We start from the raw sequence: 26804 nt of genomic DNA, 5'->3' as shown, positions 1-26804 counted from the left end.
CATGCTCCCTAACCGACCGACTGCTGGCACTGCGTACTGCGTAGCGGCGTGACTCACGTGATTGGCGCGTGGCCGCGCCTGCGCACCGCTGCGTCGCTACCGCCGCTGCTACGCAGTGCCAGCAATCGGTCGGTATGTCGGTTAGAGCGGAAGCAAGGTCGTGGCGCGTCGCGGCGCATTTCAACTCGCATTCTCGTCGTTCCGTATGAGTTTTTGACGCGAGCGAGAGTTTCGAGAGTTTCGTGGAGTAAATTGTCGGGCGTTCATGTCAACATTCGTCGTCAGTCGGATGCGATGTATTGTGTCACGTTTAATCGTGTTTGTATTTTCTCCGTTGCCTCATATCCCGAGTTTTCGACGCAGAAAGAAGATTATTGCAAGTAGCAAGTGCAAATCTTGCGAAGAAAATGCAGGCTCAAGCTGAAGAAAAATATATTGATTATTTTAGATTGCCACCTCAATTGATGAATTACTAAAATTAGTCCGATCTGTTATTACCAAAGAACAATTATCCCATTTCGCCTGAAATTTGACTACACATAACACTGCGGTTTTTAGCATCAGGAGATAGCATGAAATTGATATCGTAATGACAATTATTTGATGAATTAGTAAAATTAATAAATTAATTATTAATTAATTAATTAAGTTTTTTGTTTTTCTTCGTGACTATACACGTGAAAGACGAATACATGCACAAAAGTTATTCCGCTGAAAACGGAAAAAGAAAAAACGGCGGAATCGGCAGAATAAAGCCGCTACCAATCACAAACGTTCTGCAGTTCCGCCATTCCGCATCCCATGTGAGCGCACCCTTACAGTTTTGGCAGCACTGACGCAGGTGGTTGATCGTCGCGACTAGTTGTGCAAAGCACTAAAATACAAACTCAATTCTAAAATGTATATTTAAATTTTCTCGTTTTTCTGAACGTGAATCTCACGTTATAAAAAATGTGGATGTGGAGGACGTCAGTTATTACCGCGTCGGATCGCATATTTCCCGGTCTGGCATATTATGATCGAAAAAAGGAATTTTATGATATAGGTATGCATCTTGCGGTCTCTGTTGTTGGATAGCAGTTGTTGCCATGAGCAACGGTAATGACAACTTGAGCTGCCGCACATGATGTTTAAGTCATTTTAATTGATCTGTTAACCTTAATGTAATGAATCAATGTATTAATGAGAAGTTTTGTGAACATTGTAATGTTCAAGGCAACAATAGATCTGTTCTTTTTAGCTGCATTTCTTGCACAGTTTATTTCTTTTTTTCTTTCTCAGCTATAGAGAGAAAAAGAGAAAAGATAAATTGTGCAAAAAGTTCAATTAAAAAGAACAGACCAAGTATGTTTATCAACAAATTTTTTTTTATTACAGACTTAATCACTGAATTTTAACAGTAACGAAACGTATAACTTAAACTTCTAATAAAAGTTAACTAAATTTCTAATAAAAGTTCAATTTTAATTTTTTAGTTTTACTAGTTTAATAATCTATTTTCTTGATAAAATTTTGTATATTTATGTTTTATATACACACACAACAATTCATACTACTTGCTTTCTACAGGAAATCAAATACAATCCAACTTGCCGCTCCAAATGGCATTATATTTTAATGTATGGACATATCCTGTATGGTTCTTTGTGACACTTGTCAATTTAGATGCAAAAGTAAATATATGACAAAATGTAAAATTTTTGAAAAACCTGGAAAAAAAATAGACAAATATCATCTCTTAATTTACAGTATTACTACTTGACAGACGTGTACAAATTCATAACTGTAGCAGTATTTATTGTTATATCGGTATTGGAAGGTATACGATTGTACTTGGGATATCTTGGAAACTTAACTGAGAAGGTAATTTATTTCAATAAGATAAATAAATTAGACAAATGGATGTTAGGACTGAAGATATTCTTTTTATACAGATTCCAGAATTGGCAAGTTTCTGGCTGATATCTACTCTCATACATTTTCCTTTAGAGATGTTTCTTCTTTTCGATAGCAAAACTGAACCTCACCTTAGTGAAACAATTATTAACAGTATCATGGCGTTTCTGCTAGTCACAGAAATTATAACGTCTACCATAGCTTTAAAGAAGTCAGCGGACCATCATGCCAAAAGGTTTTATGTCGCACAATTATATGGGATTGATGACAGTAGACATTAATTTATTTATTACTTTTGAGATTTAATAATATTATTGCACTTTATTAATGTGCCGAAAGACTTAAGGTAATATCATATGAATGATATGTACATTTTTGAACAGAAACTAATTTTTGTAGTAGATTGAAAATCTTGAAATGCAATATATATAAAAATTTATGGTTTTATAAGTAAACATGTATGAAAACCATGAAGTTCTTCCTTCATTATACTTTTTTTTATGTAATCTTTTCAAGTAGCTTTCTGCATTGAAGATATAATATTGAATTCTAATAAATTTTGTATTATACTACAGTGCTCACTTCTAGATCATGATCATTATAAAACGTCTTCAAAGCTACTATATTTTTCCTTAGGTTTACTAAAGACAGCTCCATTTTACTTAAAGTAATTTCTTCTTTCCCCATTTGTCCATCCGCTAATGCCAGTAAGAGTTGTGAACGAGAAGGCGTCATACGTGACAAGAGCTAGAATAAAATGAAATTTATAGTAGTATCATGATTTTAAGAATTATTAACGCATCTAAAAAAAAGTGCATATAGAAAGTATATAAATTACATTAAATAATTGCTGTGCCATCCAACCATGATATGGCTCCAAAGTTTCTTTGTACGCTTCTCTTAAGAATGCAACCAAATCTTCTGTTGCTTCTCCAGCTTTATGAGTCTCCACGATTCTTTCAAAGAATAGTAAAATTAGATGTAAGGCCCTAAAACATAATCTTTTTAATAATTGTACATACAATTATGTATTTGAAGGAATTTGTAGATACATTTAATAATTAAATAGCGACTGATATATGTATAGCATAGAATATTGATATAAATATTTCAATCATTGGGATTTTATGCCAAATAATAACTTTTATAAGTTTTATACATTTTGCCTTTATTAAATAAATTTTATGTAACAAAAACTCTTGTGTCTTGTGCTCCAAAAGACAGTGCTACATATTGAATTAATTACTTTGGAATTTATTTTATGATCTTATTTTTACTGTCGAAATATTTTTCTATCAACAATTTTTTTGTATGCAGTATAATATGAGTTGAATTATGTACCAATTACTGTTTTAAAATGTGCATTCAAGTCAAAGTTAAAAATATAATCTCATATTATTCAATTGATATAAGATTTATTACTGCGTTAACAAGCATATTGAACAATAAACAATGTACTGTGAAAGATAAGACAAAAATAATTATTGGCATAAGATTCCCAATGATTAAAAACGTTAACATTTGCATAAATACATGTTTAATACCTTCTTAACCACATTAAGGCATCAACCGCAATGAGATCTTTTTCGGTAGATTTTTCAAGCAAGATCATATCTTGTAAAGTCGAGTTGGCAGTTTTATTCATGGAATACCTGGTTGTGAGCTTCTGCAATTGAGAAGAAGGTGCAACTTTAGATCCTTAGTTCATTCAAAGATCATTAATACTATCTCTTTGTGGGAAATGTTTTGTTTAACTTACATCGATATTGCCTTGCATGTCGTAACGCACGGGCGCAAACAATTTGCCAAATTTATCTGAAACACAGATTTGTTTCTGTCGCGCGTCATATTGTACTTAAAGCAAGTTTTATTATCGTAGAGTGGCATTCGTTTCCGCGATTCTTTGTACAATTTGAGGTTAAGTTAGAAAATAGGTGTACGCACCAACTGTTCGCACGACATCACGAGCAGCCTCTAAAAACTCCTCGGTATTTATCTTGTCGTCGATTATTTCAGGAAATTGCACTCTGTCATCGAATCCTGTTTCTGCACAAGCGTTTTTCCGAACGATTGAATCGGAGGATGACATGTTCTACTTCAAATCAAATACGTGTGTTCGACATACTTTGATAAGAATAAAGAATAAAGAAATGCGCTGCTATGTTGTTATCCTCAATTTTATACGCAATTTTTCGCGATATACGCGTACTTGAGAAAAAAGACGACTATTACTATCTGTGTTCTGTTACTATGCATTTACGATAAGTATGCTTTTCAGTATGTTACGTACGTTTTTGCAACACAAATTTATGTATATAGTTTGTATAGTATCAGAATACAAGTAAAAATGATCCAATTTTTTTATTATATATAATAAGTGATTATAAATATATTTTATATTATAAGATAAAAATTATATAATAAAAATTATATAATTAATAAAAAATATTTTTTTCTAAAATAATATGATCTCTAAATAATTTTTTTTAATTTTTGAAACATTTCTGATTATTGGTTTCAAGAATCATATTCCAGATACAATTATTATATAATAATAATTATTATTATTATTGTAGCATCAAATTTCATTTGGAGAATCTTTTTTAACTTACCTTTTTTTTATTATTAAAATTTTTATTATTTAAGTGAGCGTGTGAGGGTCAAACTCAGACGCACGACAAATGTTTCTCAATCTCACATTTGTTTAACTTCAGTCAAATAGCATCCGTAACATTTAAATGTTTTATTTACAGCAGTTCTTCTATTCCTTGGATCAAATTGACGGCACGCAGGCAGACGTGTGTCACATAATTCACGTCGCTGTTGTGATTGGCTGTCAAATAGACGTGGCGTTCACAGGAAAGTAACTATATAATTAATTAAAATATGTCATTAATCGTCCGTAAAATATCTTTCAAAACTGAGAAAATATGAAAAACACGTACGTATACATATACACATCTATTCTTATACATATATTTATACATATACACGTATATGTATATATATGTATGTACATATACAATATAATCCACGTTTATAAAGAAATACATATAATTTGGTTCGATAATATATATATATATATATATATATATATATATATATATATATTAATTCTATCTATGCACGCTATAATACACCACACAACAGCGTAAATAGTTTCTCGCTAAGAATAAATTGATCGATCGACATGAGAAATCAATTTGACTCATACTTTAATTACATTGCATCTTTTTATTTTTATTTAAAAGTAATTATAATTATCTGAGACATATTTTAAACATGAAATAATAATTTGTATTATAATGTGAAAAATGTATGAAAGTTAAAAGCGGGAAATGTAACGTGTGTGTCGGCACCCTTGTCGCGTGAAGTTGCGCGAGACGAAGGCGTTTCTCACCAACTTCACTTGATACACCTTTCTGGAAATACAGTGGACGCGGGACGGACGCGGAGCGGATCAGCTCCAGGAAAAATGCCATCACAATTAGTTTAATAGGTGAACGAAACTTACATTTGATCTCGCATTAATATTTATTGGCAAACTAATCGCGTAGTATAGATTCGGTGTCCGCGTATCGATAATTCATGAAAACGCGTATCTCGTAATTGCTCGATCGCACAGCGCACGTATCATTGACAATGCGATGGGGATATTATCATATATTGATAGTGACGCGCGTGGATATCTATCAATACGCCTATTCTAATTGAAATTAAAAGCGAGATATTTTAACCGCAGTGCGAGCGTGACGTCCACTTTGGTACGTAAAATTATTTTCGCGGGAAACGATCCGAAGCCGGCTCGCCATCTTGACGTGCATTTACGTGTCTGATTGCAGAAAACGGCGGACGCGGGATCAGCCGAATCAGCGGGATGATGGATCAGAACCGAAGCGAGTGACGTCGCAACTTGTTTAACAGGTAAGCGAAACGAATATTGTGAAATAAATTAGTGCTCATGTATCGGCGATCCAGAAAACCGCGTTTGTCATAGTAATTAATTTATCAAAAGTGTATTGCGCGAATAATTAATTGATAACGCGACGATCATATTATGGAATAATGCACGCGGATCTATCTTTTAATATTAATCTTTCACGCTTCTCTAGGTGTGGTATATGATATAGTAATATCAACGTCATAAGGGACAATTAACGTATTTGTCGCATGATACTCGGATAATACATTAAAGTGAAGTTGATAACGGGACGCGAGGCGTTGGTTTGAAGTTGATCGTGCGGGAGATGAAGCCGTTTGCCCCACCTTGATTCTATTCCTGTTTTATTTACAGAATGCAGCGAACTGGATGGACTTGGCAGACCGGGCGGACGTGGCGGCATGAATCGGAACAGGAGCGAGCGGCGCGGCGTCGCGACTCGTTTAACAGGTAAACGATATCAATTTCATTCTCGCATCAATATCTATTGCCAGTTTAACCATGACATAATACAAATTCTGTACTTATGCCAGTGATTCATACAAATGCGTATTTCGCGATAATTACTCGGTCGAAGGTACGTCTATTGCGCTACCTGTTGACAATGACGGTATATATTATCGAATTGCAAGTAACGCGCAAGGATGTCGAGCTAACAATATTAATACCCTTCTAACGTATAATATGAAATAATAATCGTCATAAACGACAACATATATTTGTTGCTTGAGACGCGGACCAGTACATAAATATGAAGTTGAGAGCGGGATGTGTAGCGTCATTACGTCACAAATGCGGCGTTGCTATGAAGTTGTCCGCGCGGAAGATAAAGCCGCTTCGTCAACGCTTACGCCTCGATCAATTTATTATTATTTTGAAATATTTCATTTTGAAAAATAAAAAAATTTATTATTCGGAAATAACTGTTAATTCATATGAAACGCGCGAGCCAAAAGACACGAAATATTAAGTATTGAGAATAGTTTAAAACCTTTTCACATTTCATTCTGTGATTCACTTTTTTTAAGGGTAACATTATACATATTAATTATGTAAGCTTAACATGGAGGAGGAGAAATGGGTAGAAAAACTGTTAGTTACATTTCTATTTAACTTGTATATTGTTAATTTAATACATAGATTGTTTTTATCAGTTTGCCAGAATTGGTAATACAATATTGTCTCTGTAACTTTTGGTTCACTAGCCTAATTTATTAAAATAATTTAGGATACAATATTACATGTACATATATATGCTTAACCGTTTGAATGCTAAAAATCCGTGTGAAAAATACAAGCAGTCTATTTGCACTTCTGTTTCATGTCGAAAAGTGCCATAAATAAGTGTCATGAATAAATTAAGATAAAATTTATTAATTTATACATTTTCATCTATTTTTAATAAATTGAAAAAAAAAAACATTTTGATTAGTTCAAAAGTATTACTGTGGATGAATTTTTACTCATATGCTAATAAATATTCACTAATTTTTTTTTTTATTAAAATTTTGATAGCTTAAAGTAATATTTCATAAGATTTTGTTTACATTAAAATAGTACTAGTTCAATTGTTCTAACATCTTGCAATCTTCAGAAAAAGTGTAAAACAAATTTTTAATTTTGTGAATAAATTTTTACCTAGAATAATGTAAATATAAGAAAAATATAATATTCCAGAATTAAAGTATAATTCTATGAATTGCAGAAGCTGAGCTCATTATCAATTTATTGCTGCTTGTTGGCATTTTTCGACATGAAAAATTAGCGGTATCTGCAATACATTAAACGGTTAATAATATATAGATGCTCTAGTGACTTTATCAGAAAACTCAGCGTCTTTTTAAAAATTCTAAGTATATCTAATTGCATACGTATTATAAGATCATTCTATATGAAGTTTCCGTTTGTATATAATTACAAGCATGCCCAATATCTTATATACTAAACCTTATAAACTAAATATACTCCTCATTTTAATGCTCATAACGCATTTGTGCACGTTATGGATGTTATTATTATGTCTATTAAAGATTGAGGCTATAGTTCACGGGGTGTTAGGGACTATTGTTATAAAATAATTATAAAGTAGTTCCCTGCATATTCGACAACATGGAAAGAGTCGATACATGAGCAAGATGTATTATCAAATATTTGTCATTTAATTATGCCATCATATGATTATATATAAAATCCATATTATCTGTATGTCACTTACATACATGTGGATACAAGCTTCTATTTGATTCTCAGTTATACATACAAATCGTATTTGAAAGTATAATCTATAAAATAAATACCTGAATATTATACTGTATTATTGGAACTCTAATGGAATAGCAGAACAAAAAGCATCAAAATAAATTTATTATGTGACATGAGAGAAAGTTTTTTTTTTTTAATTTTACGTGCAAATTGTGTCTTTATTCTGGCCGAAATCGTATTCGTATTTTCAGAAGCAAGGGATATATAATGGCAGTATAATATTTCGATTAATATCTCTATAAATAAAAACTGCAATATCGCTATGAGGTATTTGGACGATTAATGATTTTACATTAAATAGATACTAGAGATTTTGATATTTCATATTTTAAAAATTAAAGAAAAAATAACTCATAAAAATACAACACATAAAAATGATAAATATCTTTATACAATAGATATCTTTTTTGCACATTTTTATTCTCACTCTTAATATTGCATTTATTATGGTGTGTATATATATATGTCTAAAAATATCTCTTTTATATCTATGCCAATGTATTAACAAATATAATTAGCGCGTAAAAGATACCAACAGAAAATTTATTTCTATACATATTTAATTAATAAACTTGTAAACGAGGAACAAATGAAAAATATAACATCTTTGAATAATTTATAATATATATGTATACATATATGAAGCTAATATTGCTTACAAACAATATTATGCAAACTGTAACAATCTCTGTCGGACTAGAAAATAAAATTATGCATCATTGTTTCTGCTGCCTACCTTTAAAAGGCAGTAGGAAGAGGATGTTTGAGCACATTCCCGGTGGAGTCTTCGGCAACGAGAGTAAGAGTGGTGAGGCAGTGGGGTGGAGGTGGTGGAACTAAAGCCTCCAAGGGTGGTCGTAAGCCAGGAAATTGACGGGAACCCACAACCATTCCACCCGATGTCTCTCTAAGCTCTATTACTCGTACTCCATATCGTGATCTTACCACGTTCCTTACAAAAAATAAAATCATAGCTGTTAGAAACAGTCATGCTAAAGCTTATTTCATTAGAGATTAATCGTTCGAAAAGATTGCTTAAATATATATGTATATCATTTTAAAACGTGAGTGTATTGTCGCCAACTCACCTTTTTCCATCATATTCTATCTCGTGATGATGCCTATTGGAGCGATTATCAATTTCGTTATTAAACCAGCGATGATAGGCGAGTAATGACGCGCATGATGGACCCCAGAATGTCCGATCAGGCTGTGAAGGAGGTTCCAAGACAATCAGACTCTTAGAAAGAGATCTATTAAGTTCAGGACTAGCTGGCGCTGAAAGTCTTCCGGGTAATTGTCTCGAAGTAAACGACGACGTGGATCTGGATGTTTCTGAGAGCAATCTACCTCTTCGTGGGCTCGATAGTACGGGTTCTTGCACAGTTACCGTGACACTGAGTGGTCGGCTGAGGGCGACAGTCGTATGTTGGGGGTCTCTTCTAATAGGATTACGATTGAAATCGATTCCAGCCGCGCCTACGAAAACCCTATCGATGTAATCAAATCCTCGCCCCATTATCCCTTCTCGAGTGTGACCGAGATCGAAGGTGTGACCAAGTTCGTGTAGAACAGAACCTAACGTTGTCGCTAAACAACCACCGTGCGTGCCGCGATAATTGCTGTCGTCCATGAGTTGCTCGGTGTCGATGACAGTTGCGTCCAGAAATCTTGATAATACCTAATAAATTATATGAAAGAATTTATTTTTGAAATACTCTTTTCGCTAGCTTTCCATGTGAAATATGAAACGAATCTACTCGGATCTTCTTTATTACATCAAATCGTTTTCTCAATGTTAACCAACCTGAGCCATACACGTAGGCCAGGTGTGAAGACACGCCGAACCGAAGAGCGCTAGGCCACCTCCGCCGAGGGCCGCATGGCCCTGCGTTCTCGCCAAGGTGTCTTCGTGCGTGCGAGGGCTAGGCGCACCTCGGTATCTCGTACATGACAAAAACGCTAGGTATTTGCGATCTTTAGATGCTAAGGGACCAGTCATTAGCTCGCGCGCAATCAGTTCCCATAGTTCTCGTTGCTTCATTGCCCGTGCTTGATCCACGTGAAGCATACTGTGCATCACCAAACATTCCGGACCATCTAAATCTCTTTCCAACTGGAAGGTTTTCCTACCGTAACCGGCCTCCTGCAATTTTTCGGCCGTTAGGGTCTGCAGAAGCCTGGCACCGAGCCCTATTCTCGTTGCCGCGCTCTCGGGAGATCGATCCTCATTACGTGGACCCTGAAAATGTAGATCAGACCATGACCTACAATAACTTCGATGCGAACAAGTTGCGAGATTATAATATCGTTTTACGAGATTAATCAAGAAAAAACAATCGGATTATCGCAGCGAAATAACATAGGTATGTAAAGCTAACATGGTGATATAGCTATTCAGGCAATAGAATAGTGATCGATAATTGGACAAATGCACGCTACGTTCCAAGTAGCTGAATTATGGGTCACGATAACTTATCTGTATTACGTTTCTTAAGTATCAATTACAGCTAATTTTCTGAATGTAATGTGGGTGAAGGGAGGGGGGGGGGATTTTAGTAATATAATATTAGATTGATTAAAATGCGATTGTTAAAATAAAATTGCGATCTGAGGCTTCAAGCGATCATGCAAAATGTAAAAATAATTCCTATCACATTTTACTTAGGTGATTATTATCATAAATATAATCAGGGTTGAAAAGTAACGCGTTTTAAATTATTTGTTATTACGAGGGGCATTTAAAAACTAAGTATCGTAGGAAAATAAAATGAAAAGTAAAACAATCATACCACTTTTTTTATCCTATTAATTTGATCCTTAAGTTACTTCACAAAGTAATCATCTTTGACATTTAAACATTCTTCGTAATGTGACACCAGTTTTTCGATACCAGTGTTATAAAAAAAAAACATGTCCATGGATTGGAGTCATGATTTGAGGAGCGGCTAGCATTCTTGTTTGCGTTGAATATCGTAAGATGACGACCGTTTTGGACAAGTGCACGAATTACTATGAGAATACCAGTACTTAATGTGTGCGGCTTACTGTTTTGAGACTCGTCATGAATTTCCGTGTGACTATTAATCAACTCTGATCACTATTTGCACACTCATGTATTGTTCTCTATAGAAATTAGTTAAATATTTATTGCACTTTCTTTTTTTTCAAATCGGTTAAGATTCGAATTACTGCACGTAATTCGCAGTCAGCCATATCCTATATTGGCGCCTCCATAATTTAAATTTGCTCAACTAACAATAGTAGCAATGAATGCAAAAATATTGCCAACTTACTTCAAAGAAAAAATTCTGCAATGCACAAGCTATTCCATATAACTGATTTTTTTTTACTTGGGAAAACTTAATTTTTTTATGCCCCTCGTATTTGATAATTTTTTGATAATAATGTACTTGTCAATGACAAAAAATCATCTATTCGGAGGCCATCATCTAATTTGCCCTATACGCGTTCATGTATGTAATTCTGAATACTCTCTCTTGAAATTCGGGATACGGTGCTATCTCAATATTTATTTTGACATTTTCAACCCTGTCTGTAATTTACTTTTGTCGCTACCTGAAAATAACCATCATGACCCGCACAGATGACGTAGACCGGTGTCACCCGCAGTCTCGTAGTTCTTGGTTCATATATGAGAACTAATCTTCTTTTATGTCCGCCCGCTTCGAGTTCTAATTTGTTTGGACCGCGTGCCAGATCTACCAAGACACGGAATTGTCCGGCGATGATCGGCCATTCCGAAGTCACATTCTTGTGACCTCGAACTGTAATATAACTGCATAGCGCGGGTGCGCGACCCCTTATCAAGGCCAAGCTGTAAGTCAAGGTCTCACCGTCCACTAAGTTGCGTATCGTGATGCCTTCTGGGTTACCGTTCGCCGTGAAGGTACGATGATGACGATGGTGATTGTTCGCCAATGTCGCGTCTGCAAGTACCTTAAATACACACAAAAGTATTTCGTATTTATACTTCGGAGACTGGGTATTTCTTGTACAACAAACACAGATATAAGCTATCATAAGAGAGTGTTTGCTCAAATTTTTGTACAAGAATTTCCTAAGAATTCTCGGATTCTTCAGGAATTTTCTAGTAAAAATTTCAAGTAGTATTAGGTAATTTTTTAATGTAGTTTTAAAAAGAGAGTAGTTGGAGTTTAAAATCAATTTGTTTTGTTATATCATTTAAGGTTTCTTAAACATACAAAGATATAAAGATATAAAGATTATAAAGAAAAGTCACTTAAGTTTTGAGTATTAAATGGAGACAGTACTAAAAAGAATAATATAAACTAAATATGTGGTACATGATCTGCCCACAATACATGGATCACTGAAAATACAAAATTTAAAAGGTGATTAAATTTCAACTTAGAACAATGCATTGTCATTAATTTTTTAATAAAAATGTACAAGTTATATAAGTGTATATGAATATGTATGTCATATTTATTGCTAATGAATTCTGCGTTATCAAAAAATAATAAATGAAGAAACGATTTTGTCAGAAAGAGAGAATTTAAATTAAAAATTTAAATTCCACAAATTTCTCTGAATAAAATTCCAATAAAATTCCATAAAAATCCCTGATTTTCAAGAATAAAAAATAAATTTCTAAAAACAATTCTAGGTTGTCTGATAATAAACAATCTATATAAAGTTTAAAAAAAAGTTTTACTATTTGCTACATAACAATTTCATTCCTTGAAAAAGACTAACAACTCATTATATTACAATTTATGACAATTTAAATTAAATGAAAAAAAACTTTTGAATTATAAATTAAATTTTAAAGCTCAATTTTCGAATGTTTCTGTAATATAATCGCACAAAATAATATTTTAAAAACATTTTACGTAATTACAAAATCTACTATCGTGGAATAAAATCCACCTCTTAATCCACCATCTTAATTAGATTAAGTTTCCTAAGGGATACGTGGTAAATACTTTGAAAGCATCGAGATTTATCAAGGAAAGTATAGCTTTTCTGTCGTAACTATAGACACAAAAGCATATTTATTAAGTCTTATAAGATGCACAGGATAAAGATTTTTATTGGATAATATTACGATACGAGATGAAATTACACACGACATTGCATTTTAGATAAGATTTATAAAGTTTATTAATTTGAATAACTTTAATTAATTTTATCATAAATCATAAACAATGAAAAAAATTATAACTATGCTTTCTTTTCAAGTTTTCTGAGATGTAAAAATACACATTTCAATATCTCTTTCTACGATCAACACATATAAAATGAGAAATAATCTCAATTGTATACGAAAGTATCGTTTGCAACTCGTTTTGTAAGAAAGCTTAAAAACTTTGCCGTGAATCGATAAGCTAAGGAACAGTTGTTAGTTTCACGTCACATTCAGAACTCTTTCGAAAGCGGCAATTTAATCTTCCATGAGTAAAGACAAACAGATCGATACACCAATTCTCGAACGATCGTTCTGCAAATACTCGAATTGCATGGGGTTTCATTTCCTGGTTTTAATTACTACGGAAGAATATCCCTGCAAACATGAGTGCAATCTGTATATCTCGCTAAATGATCAATATGTCTGCATAAGCAGGTGCATGTTGTGACGATCTTTAGATTATGTATATGTCGTATAAATGCTCTTTCAAAATTACAAATGTTCAGAAGGTAATTTCACTTTATATTTCTTTCCAATTTTAAATTAAGAATAAAATAATCGTGAAAAAAGGTTTCAAATATGTTTTTAAGTGCAAAGAAAATTATTAGTTTTTTATATCCGACTTTTTTAAAAAAGACAAATACCTAGTTTAACTATTTTTAAAGGTTTTTGAGGTCGCCGTATAAAAATGGATTCAAACGTAAAAATGTAAAAGTAAATGTAAAGCAAATGTAACGAGTAAAACATTTTAAATCGTAATGAAGTTGATTTAATGAGATTGAATGAGATTTTCGCTAAATGTGAAAATGATATCGCGCAAAGTATAAAAAATTCAAAGTAGCAAACATAAAGTGAACGTAAAAAATAAAAATTATTTATAATATTATCATTAAAAACTTTGCTCTGTTTGTAGATCATATTTTTTGTATTGTTTTAATATAATTGAGCTTTAATTATTGTTCATTATTATTCTTTTTTTTTTCCAAGTAATATTATAAGTCATGTTACGCTTTGCGGGTCACTGCTTTCATGGTCACTAAAATAATTAAGTGCAACATATTCCATATTTAATCCCATTAACCTTACGCTATCACTGCACGCAGAATTAATTGCCAAATATTTATTATATAATAAACAAGGTTTAAAGACACTTTAATGGACGATCTAATAGATTTTTTTTACTAAATACATTTTGCTTCAAAAGTAATAAGTTTATGATAAAACCAGCAGACGACACCTATTTGTCTAATAAAAACCCTGCTATTTTATATTAGAAGTCTATTTCATATATAATACGAGACTACTAATATACTAAATAACATTAATTAATATTACTTCTTTGATTTATTTTATACGTCATAAAAATATTTCTTATTACTAATATTAATTTTTACCAATGTAGATTAACTTTTATTCTCGGTTAAATTTAGTTCTTAGAATTAGAAAAAACTAAAGAGCAAGTTAAGTTCAGATTAAAGTTAATCTATGTTAGTAGAAACGGATGTAGAAGGTGGATTTTTTTATCTCGGACGTCAGAATGTGTAATCCTAGCTTTGCAGAGAACTTTTGAATCTTACTATGCAAATATGACTTTTTGTACTTCAAAATAATATTTATAATGTATTCTTTGATAAAACTTTAAGCTATCTTCTTTAAAATAATTCTTAATTGATCTTGACGACTTAATGTTTAATACATGTTTTACTAGACACGAAAGGATCAAATACAAAGATCGTAACATGTCCGTGCAACGTTTGTTGTATAGTTTTACATCGATTTCTCGACACACCCGTTTTCCCTTCATGACATTTTGATTAAGCTTTCAGACTATGCGATGCAATTATAACGACACGATTATAGCAACAGTGGACTAATATCGACGCGAATTAACTTTTTAAAAGCGTTATGCGACGCGCTGAAAATACGATTTCAATTGCAAAATTGTTCAACGTTCACGCGTAGGACGCAATAACAGCACAAGATATCGAACGAATATTACAAATATACGCATGATATCCCGATATTGTATGAATGTTCGTACGATATCTAGAATATTCTAGAATATACGATATCTTGTGCTGTTAGGGAAGACGCAAATTAGATGAAATAAAAGAGAAAGAGAAGATTGAAAACGCAGCCGACGTTCGCAACTTGGAGAATATTAGCCGTGCGTAAGGGGCTTTTCCGTCATGTGCTGCGATCACGCGGTAAATTTCGTAACCGTGGAACTAACCGCGTACCAACGCACTATAGACCTCCCAGTCCTTCCCGTCATTATGAGTGGTCTACAATACAGTCACGAGGTTACGATGCTGCGACAGACCAATCAAAGAAGAAAAAACCATATATTCTCTTCTTTGACTGGTCCGTCGCAGCGTCCGTAACATTGTGACGACTACATTGTAGAGCCCGTCTTAGTGCGCGTCGCATTAAGTTGCCGGGGCGGAAGTTTTCGCGCGCGGTCTCCTCTCTTCTCTATCGTTACGATTTAACCCCGCCGGCAGCAGCCGTTGTTTGCCAGCGATTTCCGTTACATCGTCGGGTAATAAGAGTGTGAGCAAAGCAGATGACAAGTAGCAGACGACACGCCGCCGCGCCGCAGCTGCGGCATGTCTGTTGTAATGTTATCCTTTGATAGATGTCTCCTTCGTACTGGCCACACACGACAAATGCGCGTAGATGCGATTCCGCGAAATGCAGATGCATACGCGAGATTCCGAAAGTCCGTTGGGGTCAAATGGCCCCAAGTCAATGGGCCCTTCCCATCTCTAGTTTCCCCTCTTTTCTTACAAAGCTATCCCGCGTTTATAGGGTTTTCCGGTCGGAGCAGGACAATGACCCCAATTTTAGGACCGTTTTGAACTTAAACACTGTAATCGTACACTATTCGCAGCGAGTCGACTTACCATTTTATGTTTTTGTTGATAGAGAGTCGGGAGACGATGTAGACGACGCCGACAAACCTGTCACGGTGGATCACCCGGCTGCGAACATGCGGAAATAGAGAGTGTAGCGCCGAAGCGACGGCGGGTTGCGGTACTAACGGCGCCGTCGCAGCGGCGCGGCGCATGCAGAGTCCGCACCCGCGTCTTCGTCCCCCTCGTTCTCTCTTTCTGTCTTACTCTCTGATTACCGTCGGGTGGTCCTCCCTCGACTACCACTTACGCGCGGCGTCGTTTATTCACCCTCTCTCTCTCCCTTGTCGCTGGCATACTGCGTCATCACGACATACGTATATACCGCGTGTGCGACTGCAAAATGCGACGTAAGCCGTGAACTAGGCTGCGAAGATACACTGCCGACTCCGCGCTTCCTTTATTTACTACGTAAACAAACAAACAAATAAGCGAGCCCTTATTCGGCGAGTTTTACCATCAAAATATTCGCCTCGTTGCTTTGTTGTTGTTTTTTTAATTCTCTAATATCAAAGCGCACGCAGTCTCACGATTTCCCTGACGCTCGCTTGAGCCGATCAGATAGATCCGCGTCAAATTCGATGGAATTTTATTTGTTTTATCATTTATTTAATTCAGGAGTAGTTGGGGTGATTTTTACACTAACAAGGTGATGAAGCTTGTTACAGTAGGATTTCATAAAAAAATCACTTTCTATTTTTCTTTATTCTTTTTTTTTAGAAATTATTGAGTAAATCTATGTATATAACGATGAAATATTAATAAATTATAAAACAATCAATATACAATATGTAGTTAATAATAGCAACTTTTAATTGGAGCGTAAGAAACATCTTAGGTAATCATTTACGCATTAAAAAACTAAGTGATTATTTCCAAGTTAATTAAAATAGAACTTTACTTATAATTTTATATGCCATACATTTTTCATGTACGAAGGATGTTAGCAAACTCTTGAAAAAAATTATAATTTCTAAATCTTTTATTTATTTATTTTCATCAACATTACATTATAGTTTTTCAATATGGTTCCTGTTTATGACTATTTTTTTTAGTCTTCGAAAAACTTGATAAAAATATTTGCCTCGCGGCGAGATTTTTAAAACCTTGGAACATCCCTCGTGTATACATTATAATACAAATTTTATGCATTTCATGCATCTTATACAAGAGACGTATTATGATTAGAATATTTTTCGTATCGTACATCATGTTAAATTACAAACAGAATTCCGTTTTAAATCCTTACAAGGTCTAAAATGGTTTGATTTTATATTTTATGGATTACAATTAGCATTTATAGTTTTTCTTCTTTTCCTTTCAATTTAATCGAGAAATACGTTTCACGGAAGTCAGAGTGGGTCGTCATTTACAGATCCAAGAAAAATATGCCCACGATAGGAATTCTTCAAGATATATCACAACTTATAACTTATACGATTTGCAGCCACAGCATTTTAAATTTTCAAACCTAATGGCGAGTGATATGTTGATCGCCACTTTCATAAATTGCCACGAATAGTACATTACTCTCAGTTGCGATTTAAGACGTTTACCATTTACTACGTTTACACGTCAAAAGGATTTAATAACATCCTTAGTTATGAAACTGGCCAATTACAATCATTCCATTCAGAGGAATACTTACGATTGGCTTATTGTTAGTTTAGTTGTAACATCAAAGTTTTAACTTCAGTATAAATCGAGTCGTGTAATTTAACGTAGTCATAGATTTCCACATGTACGTAAAACCGCCAATATTGATCTATATAACTTTGGCCCTGTTGTGGCTGTTATGTGATCAATTAATCACACGTTGTCAATGTTAACATATACTGTAAGAAATTTCTAGAAAAAAAAAGTTAAGCCAATGCGATAACGATTTTTGATTAGTTAAAATTTTGTGTTTGTGCCCTTATTGCGTGTTCAGGGGTGGGCAAAATACATTAAAAAGTGGATTTAAATACAAAATATGAAATACAAAATCTGTATTTAACAAGAATGGGAAGTAATTTGTTGATGAATTTTACGTTACTTGTAACAAAGTTATAGTTAAAGTCACTTTTTTTGTAACTGTAACTTCGTTATTTTTTTCCATCTGTAACTATGACTTAACTATATTTAGTTATATTTTTTTAGTAACTAATATTTAAAATAATTAAAATAGTTACTTTACCTATTTTAAATTTATTATCAATTTAATGTCATTGGTTAGATCTCAAGATAAAAACGAATCATAGGCGATTGCTAACTACTTATTGGTGAGCAAGTATAATACATTGCTGTGTATTAAATGCACACTCTATGCAAAGTTATCAGAAATCAGCCTCTGTAATATTATTCTCTAAGAGAAGGATATAGGGTGCGTTCTACTTTACACTCACAACTCCTGGAATCATTTTATCGTTGTTGTTTATCGAGTACTAAATAAGAACAAATAACGCTCGTGAACGTTGCAAGCGTTAAGTGAAATGCACCTACAGGAGTCAAATCCGTGATGCTCAGCATTGCTGGGTCTCTTTTGAAAACACGTTTTAAAATAAATAAAATAATTTAATACAAGAGTTTAGTATTTAAAATAACAATGCATTAAAATATTACAAGAAATTAATAGAAGAATAACTGAAAAGTAAACTACTCGTTACTTTTTCAGTAACTGTAACTATAACTAGTTTTACAAAGTAACTTTCCCAAATCTGGTATTTAAATACAAGATACATGGAAACCAGAGGTCAACGACGCGTTAATGAGGATATCATATTTAACGACATATGACATAAGAGTTCGTTTACACGATATTTTGACTGAAGCAGGCGTTTTGCCGGATCGGAAATGGACCTGTCTGTTCAAATAATCATCTGCATCGTTTGTGGCAAAATGATCGATTCGGTCAAAATATTGTATCATGTTAACGAGCTCTAACATGGCATGCCTAAAAACTTTTAAATAGCTTACAGATTGTCCGGAAAACAGAGTTGATTTGGATACATATTGGATTGGATTAATGGTTTTCTTCTAAATTAAATTAAGTTAAAGTTAATCTTCGGTGAACTGGATAGAGTAACAAATACCCTCGTAAAATTTAAACTATACTATTTTAACTGTACTTGTATTATTACAAGTATACTCTTTAAACTTCTTTTATTTTTTGTTTTCTCATTTTGCAAGACGAAAGAATATTTATAAATAGTATTTATAAGTAATGTCTTAATATGCTAATATAATTATGTTATGATTAGTTCATGCCATTTTAAGACTATACATAAGACAGTCTTAAATATATGTAGATTCAATTATGGGAGAAAGAGAATATCGTACCTCCAGTTTCTTTTCCGTATTGTATTACTTAAAATATGAAAATTTAATCAACTAAATATTAATTTCATTTCTTACATAGTAAATAAATAAAAAAAATTGTTGGCTAAGACACCCGCACATTTTAATTTAAAAAAAAAAAGATTTTAAAAATGTTTTTTTATCACTGCTATAAAAAACTTTTTCAAGTCAATCAACTTTCATTCAGAACATTTTTTTTGTATCTCTTATAACTTCGACGATATATGCTTCGAAAGAAAAAAAAAACTGATTTTCTTCAAGGAAGTATTTCATCTCTTAAGAGTGAAAACGGGCACGTATAAAAAAAAATATAGTACGTGTCCCTTATTTTGATCTGTACTACTTTATTCTTATTTTTTTTCGTCATGACATTGCAATGATTATTTTTCCAAATCGTCCCCAAGTTGGTATCTTTCTCTTCGTATCTTTCTTTCCGTACTCGTCCTGGGAGAAAAGCAGATGTGGTCACGGAAGATACGAAGATCCGCGGCAACTTCGTTTTTCCGTGGAGCATTAGAGACCATCGCGTCGTCGCGAGGAGAGAAGGAAGACACGTCTCGCGGCTGCGGGGGCTATTATCGCGATCGGAGAGATAGTAGGCCAACTTTCGAGATGACAGTTTTATTCTCCGTGCATGGCGGACTGTGCAAAAGCGAGCCGGCCGGTGATCCTCGGAACGTCGAGAGGTGCTGCGGGGGGGAAGGGAAAGAAATCCTCGAACACGTTTTCGCTACTTTCCGAGCACGATATCGTGAGAATTCATGGTGAAAAGTGGGCCCCATGGATCGCGATCCGCGCGAGGATAAAAGTTGAGAAACCGAGGGAAATCCTCGCGACGCGACCTAGGACGAAAAATCGGCGCGCGCGCTCATTCAGATAAACCGCCGGAAGGAAAAGAGAAATAGTAAGAAGAGGGAAGGCAGGAAATGAATAGCATATTTATCAAATAGATACATATCGAAAGACCAGCATCTTTATCGAAGATACACGATATCATTTTGACGAGGAATGCAAATTTTATATTGAGAACAATTCTATCTTATATTGCAAATAATTATATGCCATCTTAATTATTATGTGTACATTCATTTTTCAATTTACGCGGAAAATAATCCCTCCTCTTACGCTGTTCTTTTTTACGTAATCTGTTTTACGCAGTCGGAAAATATATTTTTGTATGGTATTTATTGAAATTATTCTATGTATATAAGTGAGCCAAAAGTTCTTAATACTTCACTGTATTTATCATATGATGATTGACTGCTTTAAAATACAGTAGTGACAGCTAGAAATAAATAAAATAAAATTTATTTTTCTTAATTTTTGTTATTATTATTTTTATTTAAATAGATGAAATAAATATTTTTACAATATTTGTGAGTTTTTTCTCACGTATTTGTTTGCATTGGCAGTCTCCATTTACGAAATTCTTAACATCGTAAACAAGAAACACGTGGAACGTATAGTCTGCATAAATCGCGGCGGATCAATATAATGTTATGTATTTACTAAATTTTGTTCTTTTTCTTTTGTAACACTTATATTTATTATCTTGGCAAGAGAATTTTCCATGTGTGAAATTTGAATAAATTATCAACTCTCAGTTTTATATTTTACATATCGATCGCATATATTATTATTATTGTGTATTTCATGATAAATTTCTTTCGTAGTACTATTTCGACGAATGTTATATGATTAATTAGAATATTCACATTAGAATATTCACATATCCAGATAAAGAATTGATTTCTTCTTCTACAAATTTATCTATCTTATAAATAACAAATTGTTAGAATAAGTAACACTATTTTGATATAAACAAAATCTTACTAAATGTTATATTTTAAGGTATCACATTTTTAATAATGAAAACTGTACTAAATCCGAATTAACATTTGATTGAAAATTAATTGACAGTAGCAGAGTTAAAATCTGTATTCGAAAAATATGTCAATTGTTCAAGTATCAATCAAATTAGAAATATTTATTTTTTATTTTCTACTTTTACAACTTCATTCATTGATACATGAATGCAGTCAGATTCGATCGATTTTCTCGATTAATTACATGAATCTCCCTGGAACGCCTCTCTTTTAACGTGCCGATACGTCGTTCAGCGAGATGACACTAGGCGATTTATGGCAAGTGACAAGAGTGGTCCTCTCCGTTAGAGAGTCCGTGAACCTGGCCAGTTTTACGGCACACAAGCGCGGGTAGCGCTTGTCGTGTCGAGATCAGCACGATCCTCTCGCGGGGTTAGCGACCGTGAAAGTACTCCCTTGCAGAAGTGGGACGGTCATTTTTCAAAATCGTTGCGACGATTGCGTGCGCCCACAACCGACACACTTCGCGGCGGGTCGTTGCACCGGAGGTCGGTTTCCTCGTTCTTCTCACCTTCGGCCGTCCTCGGCGCACCAACCGTGAAAGAAAGTGCAATTCCCTAATAAGTGCGCTGGTTAACGCGTCGCGCTAGTTAGCTACCGATCTTCCTTTCGATTCCACCGCTTTTCTCTCTGTCATCATCTCGCGAATTCTCGAGATGACGCTTTTACAAGACATTCAGGGTATCGCAACTCTCTTCCGAGTTTTCGAATAACAGTGAATTATGAACAAAAACCGATTTGGCATTTTGTCAAATTATTGATTTATATATCTGACGCTTATATCGTAACTCATCTTCAAAAGCGTGACACGAGCCAAAATATTGAATTTCTCAAAAAAGGGAGAAAATTATTTTTTAATTTAACAGAAAATTATTGATTAATTGAAAAATATCAGTAAAAAAATAATATTATAATATGAGGTGTGATATTTGGCAACAGATAAAAAATTATTTTTAACCTTTAGAGGATTTGAAAACAAATATATATAGCTTTTGACAAATTAAAAGAATTTTGTTATAATAATATTTTTATAATTGTTTTTAATAAAATTTTTCTACTGCAAATCTTGAATAGTTATTCTAGAAATATATAATAATATAAAATTCAAATATGGAAGAAATTTTTATACTCCCGGTCCGGAAGCTAACATATCAATCCTGGAGTGACATCCTCTTTTTCCCAGATCGATGTAACGATATAGTCAACAAAATTCTAAGTCAAAAGCCGATATTCATGAATAACTCTCAATCTTTGATTAAAAGCGTAATTAATTACAACTTTATTCATACATTTATTCATATTTTTTTTCCAATCAAGGATTGAAAATTATTTATGACTATGAATATCGGCTTAAAATTGCAAAAGTCATCCATAAACATACCGATCTTCAGGAAGTTAAATTATGATTCACATTTCTATAAAACTGTTTAAGAAATATTCATCATTTTGTTTGTCATTTATTCAATAGAATGATAGAAATACAAAGCAAAAGGTAAAGTTTCTAAAAAATATCTACTTTCTTTATACCGGTCGATTCCTATACAAAACGGGCAGACATTAATGACCCTTCAGGTGTTCTGAAGAAATCACAGCGTCAAGAAGGAAACAGGAAATTATTTGAGAATCTTGAAACTTAGCTTTTAGAGAAGATACTTGAATGGGTAGTGCAACAGTGACTGAGTTTTAATTGATTCGTTACATTAAAATTATCACAGATGCGACATACTTCCCACTCCTTATTAGCTAGCCAAAGCTTAACAGTAGATTAAGCGGTAAATCGTTCGGGCTAAATCTAATCAGCGCGCAATCAACTGATTTATCATGGCACTTACAATTCGTTTCCGTGCAATGCCGTACAGAGAAACTCAATGGCCGATCGGGTCCAAATTCATCATTTCGCAAGCAATTATTAAACTTTTATTGGAAAGTCCGTTGAACATCTGGGATAGTACTCTCGCTCGGTCTCTCCCGCGTGCTCGTTGCGCCTCTCTCGCATCGATCTCGCGGGTCGGCGCGTCCGCAAAAGGAAAACGAATTCTTCCGTCGGTGGAAGCGCCGGTGCCGCGCCGTCCGGTCATTCCTTCCTCCAGCTATCTCGCCGTGAGATTTTTCACGCGCGCACCTCTCGCACTCTCTCGGCTCGCTTCCATTTTTCCACTCTCTCGTCCGCGTCCTACGGCGATCCCGGCGATTCGCGGCCGCGCCGTCTGCGTCCGATCTAACGTCCCATTCTCTCGTCTATCGGCAGGAGCCCGGCTCGCGACGTAAGTCGGCCAGTTATAAATAAAAGTATAGCTTTGTTGTCGCACAAGCGGCGCGCTCCACTTGCGGCACTTTCATAACAGAACGAGGGGGAGAGCCGGGAGAGCGAGCGAAAGACGACCGAGGAAGATGGTCGAAAGAAGGGAGACGAGAGATGCTTTCCATCGTCCAGAATCGGGAAGAGCATCCTGCCACTCGTAACGGCGGCGCGGCAGCGCGGTCTCCTCTTCGATCTTGAGTGCAGTAAGAAGCGAACGACTTTTCTCACTGGAAACCAGGTCGAGTCGGATGGATCGCCGTGCATCGGCCACCGGGCACGTCGTCCTTCTCTCTTCCTCTCTTTCTTGATTGATTTATATGCCAATCTATTTACTATCACTAGTATGCTGCAGTACGCGGTCCTGCTGATAGAAGAGCGAGATACGTGGGTTAATAAGATTGATATCGACGAATCGAAGCGGCAAATTTTAACACATGATTCTACAATTTCTAAAGTATTCCTGCTTAGATTTTATTCAAATTTGATTACCGTCCGTAGACCAACCTACTTTTTATTGCTTCACTCAGAGACCAACTGAGTCACTGGTTGCATTTTTTAAAGAGTTTTTAAACTTTAATATATGTAAAAAAATTCTGCCTGTTACACTGAAGACACTGTTAAAAATGTCATGAAATTTTATGTATTTTTGAGATACACATTAAATTGCATATATCAATAAGTGAAAATCTTGTGCAATTAATGTACTTTTAGTGCACTTTTGATAACATTAAATTTACATTAAATGTACATTAAATGTTTTTTAACAGTGTACTCTTTTAACATTTAGGAATATAATGGTTCGAAAAGTTTTTACTTTTTTTGTACATATCTGAATTTGAGGTAGAATCGGCAAAATGGAAAAATTGTTTGGAATCTCAAACGATTCTGGATAGTATGCGGAAAGTTAATAAAAGGAGAAGTGAAGTAAAAGAGAAGTGAACCATAATAATTTTTGCCGCTTGAAAGATCAAAGCATTATACGGCAAAAAATAGATTCGGTGACTCGGTAAAGCTCGCTGAACAAGTTCAATCCCTATAACTGAGGAGATTTGATAGTTTAACAAAGAAATTATGAAGTCTGAAAGCAATGAATAAATTGTTTAGAGCAATTTTTTAGAGTATTTTGTGCAATGAAAATTGTTAACGTAAAATTTTCTTTATTACAGCCAAATAATAATTTTTTAATTTTTACAATCTCCAACTTATTCAAATTGTGCGTGCCACATATTTGTCGGACTTGAAACACAGTCATGAAGCCAGAATATGTAATATTAATGCTTTAGAAGGATGTGTAAGATCTCTTTCCCCGAAAAAAACTGTAAGAAATTTTATTGCGAAAAAATAATACGTCAACTATAAGGGGTTAATCATAAAACTTTTTTCCTAGGGGCGAAAAAACGTAAAAAATTTCTCCATTAACTTCAAAAAATTTTATTTTTCACGTTTTTATCTCAGGGAAAAGTTCATTGACTCAGGATTCGAAGCTGGATCTCCCGGTATTAACCATGCGGATGTCCTACCATTCAACTAGCGAGACATGTCGAATGGTAGGACACCCTCACGGAATCCAGCTTCAGGAAATTCAATTTCGAATTCTAAAAGGTCAATGAACTTTTTCCCTAGGGTGGAAATCCTTGACATTCAAGTTAATGGAGAAATTTTTAACGTTTCACGTTTCCGCTCTAGAGAAAAATTAACCCCTTGAGGTATTATTTTTTCGCAATAAAATTCTTTACAGTTTTTCCGGGGACGGAAAGATCTTATATATGCTTCTAAAACATTAATATTACATATTCCGGTTTCACGACTGTGTTTCAAGTCCGATAACTATGCGGCGCGTAGTTTAAATAAATTTTTGATAGTAAACATTAAAAATTATTATTCAGCACTATAAATCATTGTGACTGATAAGTTTACTAATATCATGTTTAATTTGGTCAGTCCGCTGTGACTTAGTTTTATAAAAATTATAATATTGTACAAAATTTTAATATATATTCGATTGATCTTTGCAGAAAATTGTCTCTGCATTAACAAATTTGCTGTGCTATTTTAACAAATATGTTTAATTATAATCGCTAATTTTATTCAGATATAGAACTTTGCTACTTTAACACAGAAAACTATCTGCTCCTATATTACTGCATCTGCTGAATCAATCAAGTTCTTAATTGTTTTAACAAATCTGTTCTTTTCGTGTTCGTGTCTATAAGTTTGGTTTGATCTTGACCTATTTGCAAAAGGTAATATTAAGAAGATTTAGTATCGAGATTAAATAATAACACGATTCGGTCTTTTCAACATCCTTAATATTTATTTAACTGCCTTTATCTCCATTACTCTATATACGTCAACTTTTATACGTGAACAAAGTTTCATTTTTCATGTGTGAAAAAGATTCCGTATTGAGATAAAAATGTCAAGATTTTTTTTTTATTTCAAAATCTTTATAAGTAAATAATTTTTTTGATAGGATGAATGTAAATGATAGGGAAAGAAATCAATTACCGAGCGGTAGGGAAAGCGGTGACCGGAAGGGGCGAAGGAGAAAAGCGCGATTGAAAAAGGAGACGCATGGCGCACGCGGTCGCGGTCGCTTTGTTCCGTGCACGAAATGAAAGAGAGTGAGAACACGAGCGCGAAGAAGGAGAGTGAACGACGCTGGAGAGAGTAGGCCAATGCCACTAATGCCAGTGTCAGCGACTAGCCAGCCCCTCTCGGCCGGGCAAACTTGATCGTGAAAACAGAAAAACAACGAGCTGCGCCGATTACGTTCTCGCGAGATTTATTTATAGGTCCCCTTCACCCCTATCGACCGTACGCGAATTTCGATGTAAGATGAAAACGAATCGGCGATGGTTCGACGATTATAAACGTATGAGATTTGAATAATAATATTTGCTATTATAAAATTAGCTTTAAATCGCAATCCTAAGTCAATATTGGATTTTTACTTTTCTAAGGGTTGGGGTCAACTCACAACAGCAAGATGAATCCAACAATAGTTGTCAGTTACAATAGTATCCTGATATGTATCTTCACATTCCTGCAGAAATTGGATTCAACGTCAACTTGGAATTAAGGTTCAAGGCTT

At 34.2% G+C, this 26804-nt stretch overlaps 4 protein-coding genes across 4 annotated transcripts in view; 2 read left to right on the top strand and 2 right to left on the bottom strand.

The window, feature by feature from the left end:
- The first annotated feature begins 145 nt into the window (after positions 1-145).
- LOC105196984 (transmembrane protein 17B-like) lies at positions 146-4804 on the top strand. The gene is made up of 5 exons (XM_011163160.3): positions 146-1045; positions 1570-1673; positions 1750-1863; positions 1935-3884; positions 4650-4804. The coding sequence occupies exons 1-4, from the start codon at positions 952-954 to the stop codon at positions 2175-2177; spliced, it is 555 nt and encodes a 184-aa protein (XP_011161462.2). The 5' UTR covers positions 146-951; the 3' UTR covers positions 2178-3884; positions 4650-4804.
- Positions 1902-4257, bottom strand: LOC105196985 (glycolipid transfer protein). Its single transcript, XM_011163161.3, has 5 exons — positions 3841-4257; positions 3656-3711; positions 3441-3562; positions 2735-2885; positions 1902-2643 (listed from the first exon to the last, which is right to left on the bottom strand). Exons 1-5 carry the CDS (start codon positions 3983-3985, stop codon positions 2461-2463), a joined length of 657 nt encoding a protein of 218 aa, XP_011161463.1. The 5' UTR covers positions 3986-4257; the 3' UTR covers positions 1902-2460.
- A 163-nt stretch (positions 4805-4967) lies between the features above and the next one.
- LOC105196981 (cytochrome P450 18a1) overlaps positions 4968-26804 on the top strand; it is a 92071-nt gene continuing 70234 nt past the window's right edge. The window contains exons 1-3 of the mRNA XM_039454760.1: positions 4968-5395; positions 5739-5820; positions 6191-6286. The gene's annotated coding sequence lies outside the window, so the exon portion shown is untranslated. The remainder of the gene's footprint in view (positions 5396-5738; positions 5821-6190; positions 6287-26804) is intronic.
- Positions 8702-16333, bottom strand: LOC105196982 (putative zinc metalloproteinase YIL108W). Its single transcript, XM_011163159.3, has 5 exons — positions 16178-16333; positions 11678-12058; positions 9906-10340; positions 9187-9779; positions 8702-9050 (listed from the first exon to the last, which is right to left on the bottom strand). The coding sequence occupies exons 1-5, from the start codon at positions 16178-16180 to the stop codon at positions 8837-8839; spliced, it is 1626 nt and encodes a 541-aa protein (XP_011161461.2). The 5' UTR covers positions 16181-16333; the 3' UTR covers positions 8702-8836.

This window comes from Solenopsis invicta, chromosome 11 (genome assembly GCF_016802725.1).
Source record: "Solenopsis invicta isolate M01_SB chromosome 11, UNIL_Sinv_3.0, whole genome shotgun sequence".
NCBI classification, from domain to species: domain Eukaryota; kingdom Metazoa; phylum Arthropoda; class Insecta; order Hymenoptera; family Formicidae; genus Solenopsis; species Solenopsis invicta.
This window is presented reverse-complemented; position numbering and strand designations above follow the sequence as displayed.

Coding starts and splice junctions, on each gene's coding strand:
- LOC105196985 (XM_011163161.3), bottom strand. CDS start 3,985: ATGTCATCCTCCGATTCAATCGTTCGGAAAAACGCTTGTGCAGAAACA. Junction 3,563..3,655: donor ACATGCAAGGCAATATCGAT/GTAAGTTAAACA, acceptor TCTCAATTGCAG/AAGCTCACAACCAGGTATTC. Junction 2,886..3,440: donor GCCTTAATGTGGTTAAGAAG/GTATTAAACATG, acceptor ATTATGTTTTAG/GGCCTTACATCTAATTTTAC.
- LOC105196984 (XM_011163160.3), top strand. CDS start 952: ATGTGGATGTGGAGGACGTCAGTTATTACCGCGTCGGATCGCATATTT. Junction 1,046..1,569: donor AAAGGAATTTTATGATATAG/GTATGCATCTTG, acceptor TGCTTTCTACAG/GAAATCAAATACAATCCAAC. Junction 1,674..1,749: donor TTGTCAATTTAGATGCAAAA/GTAAATATATGA, acceptor CTTAATTTACAG/TATTACTACTTGACAGACGT.
- LOC105196982 (XM_011163159.3), bottom strand. Junction 9,780..9,905: donor GGCCTACGTGTATGGCTCAG/GTTGGTTAACAT, acceptor ATAATTTATTAG/GTATTATCAAGATTTCTGGA. Junction 9,051..9,186: donor ATAGAATATGATGGAAAAAG/GTGAGTTGGCGA, acceptor ATTTTTTGTAAG/GAACGTGGTAAGATCACGAT.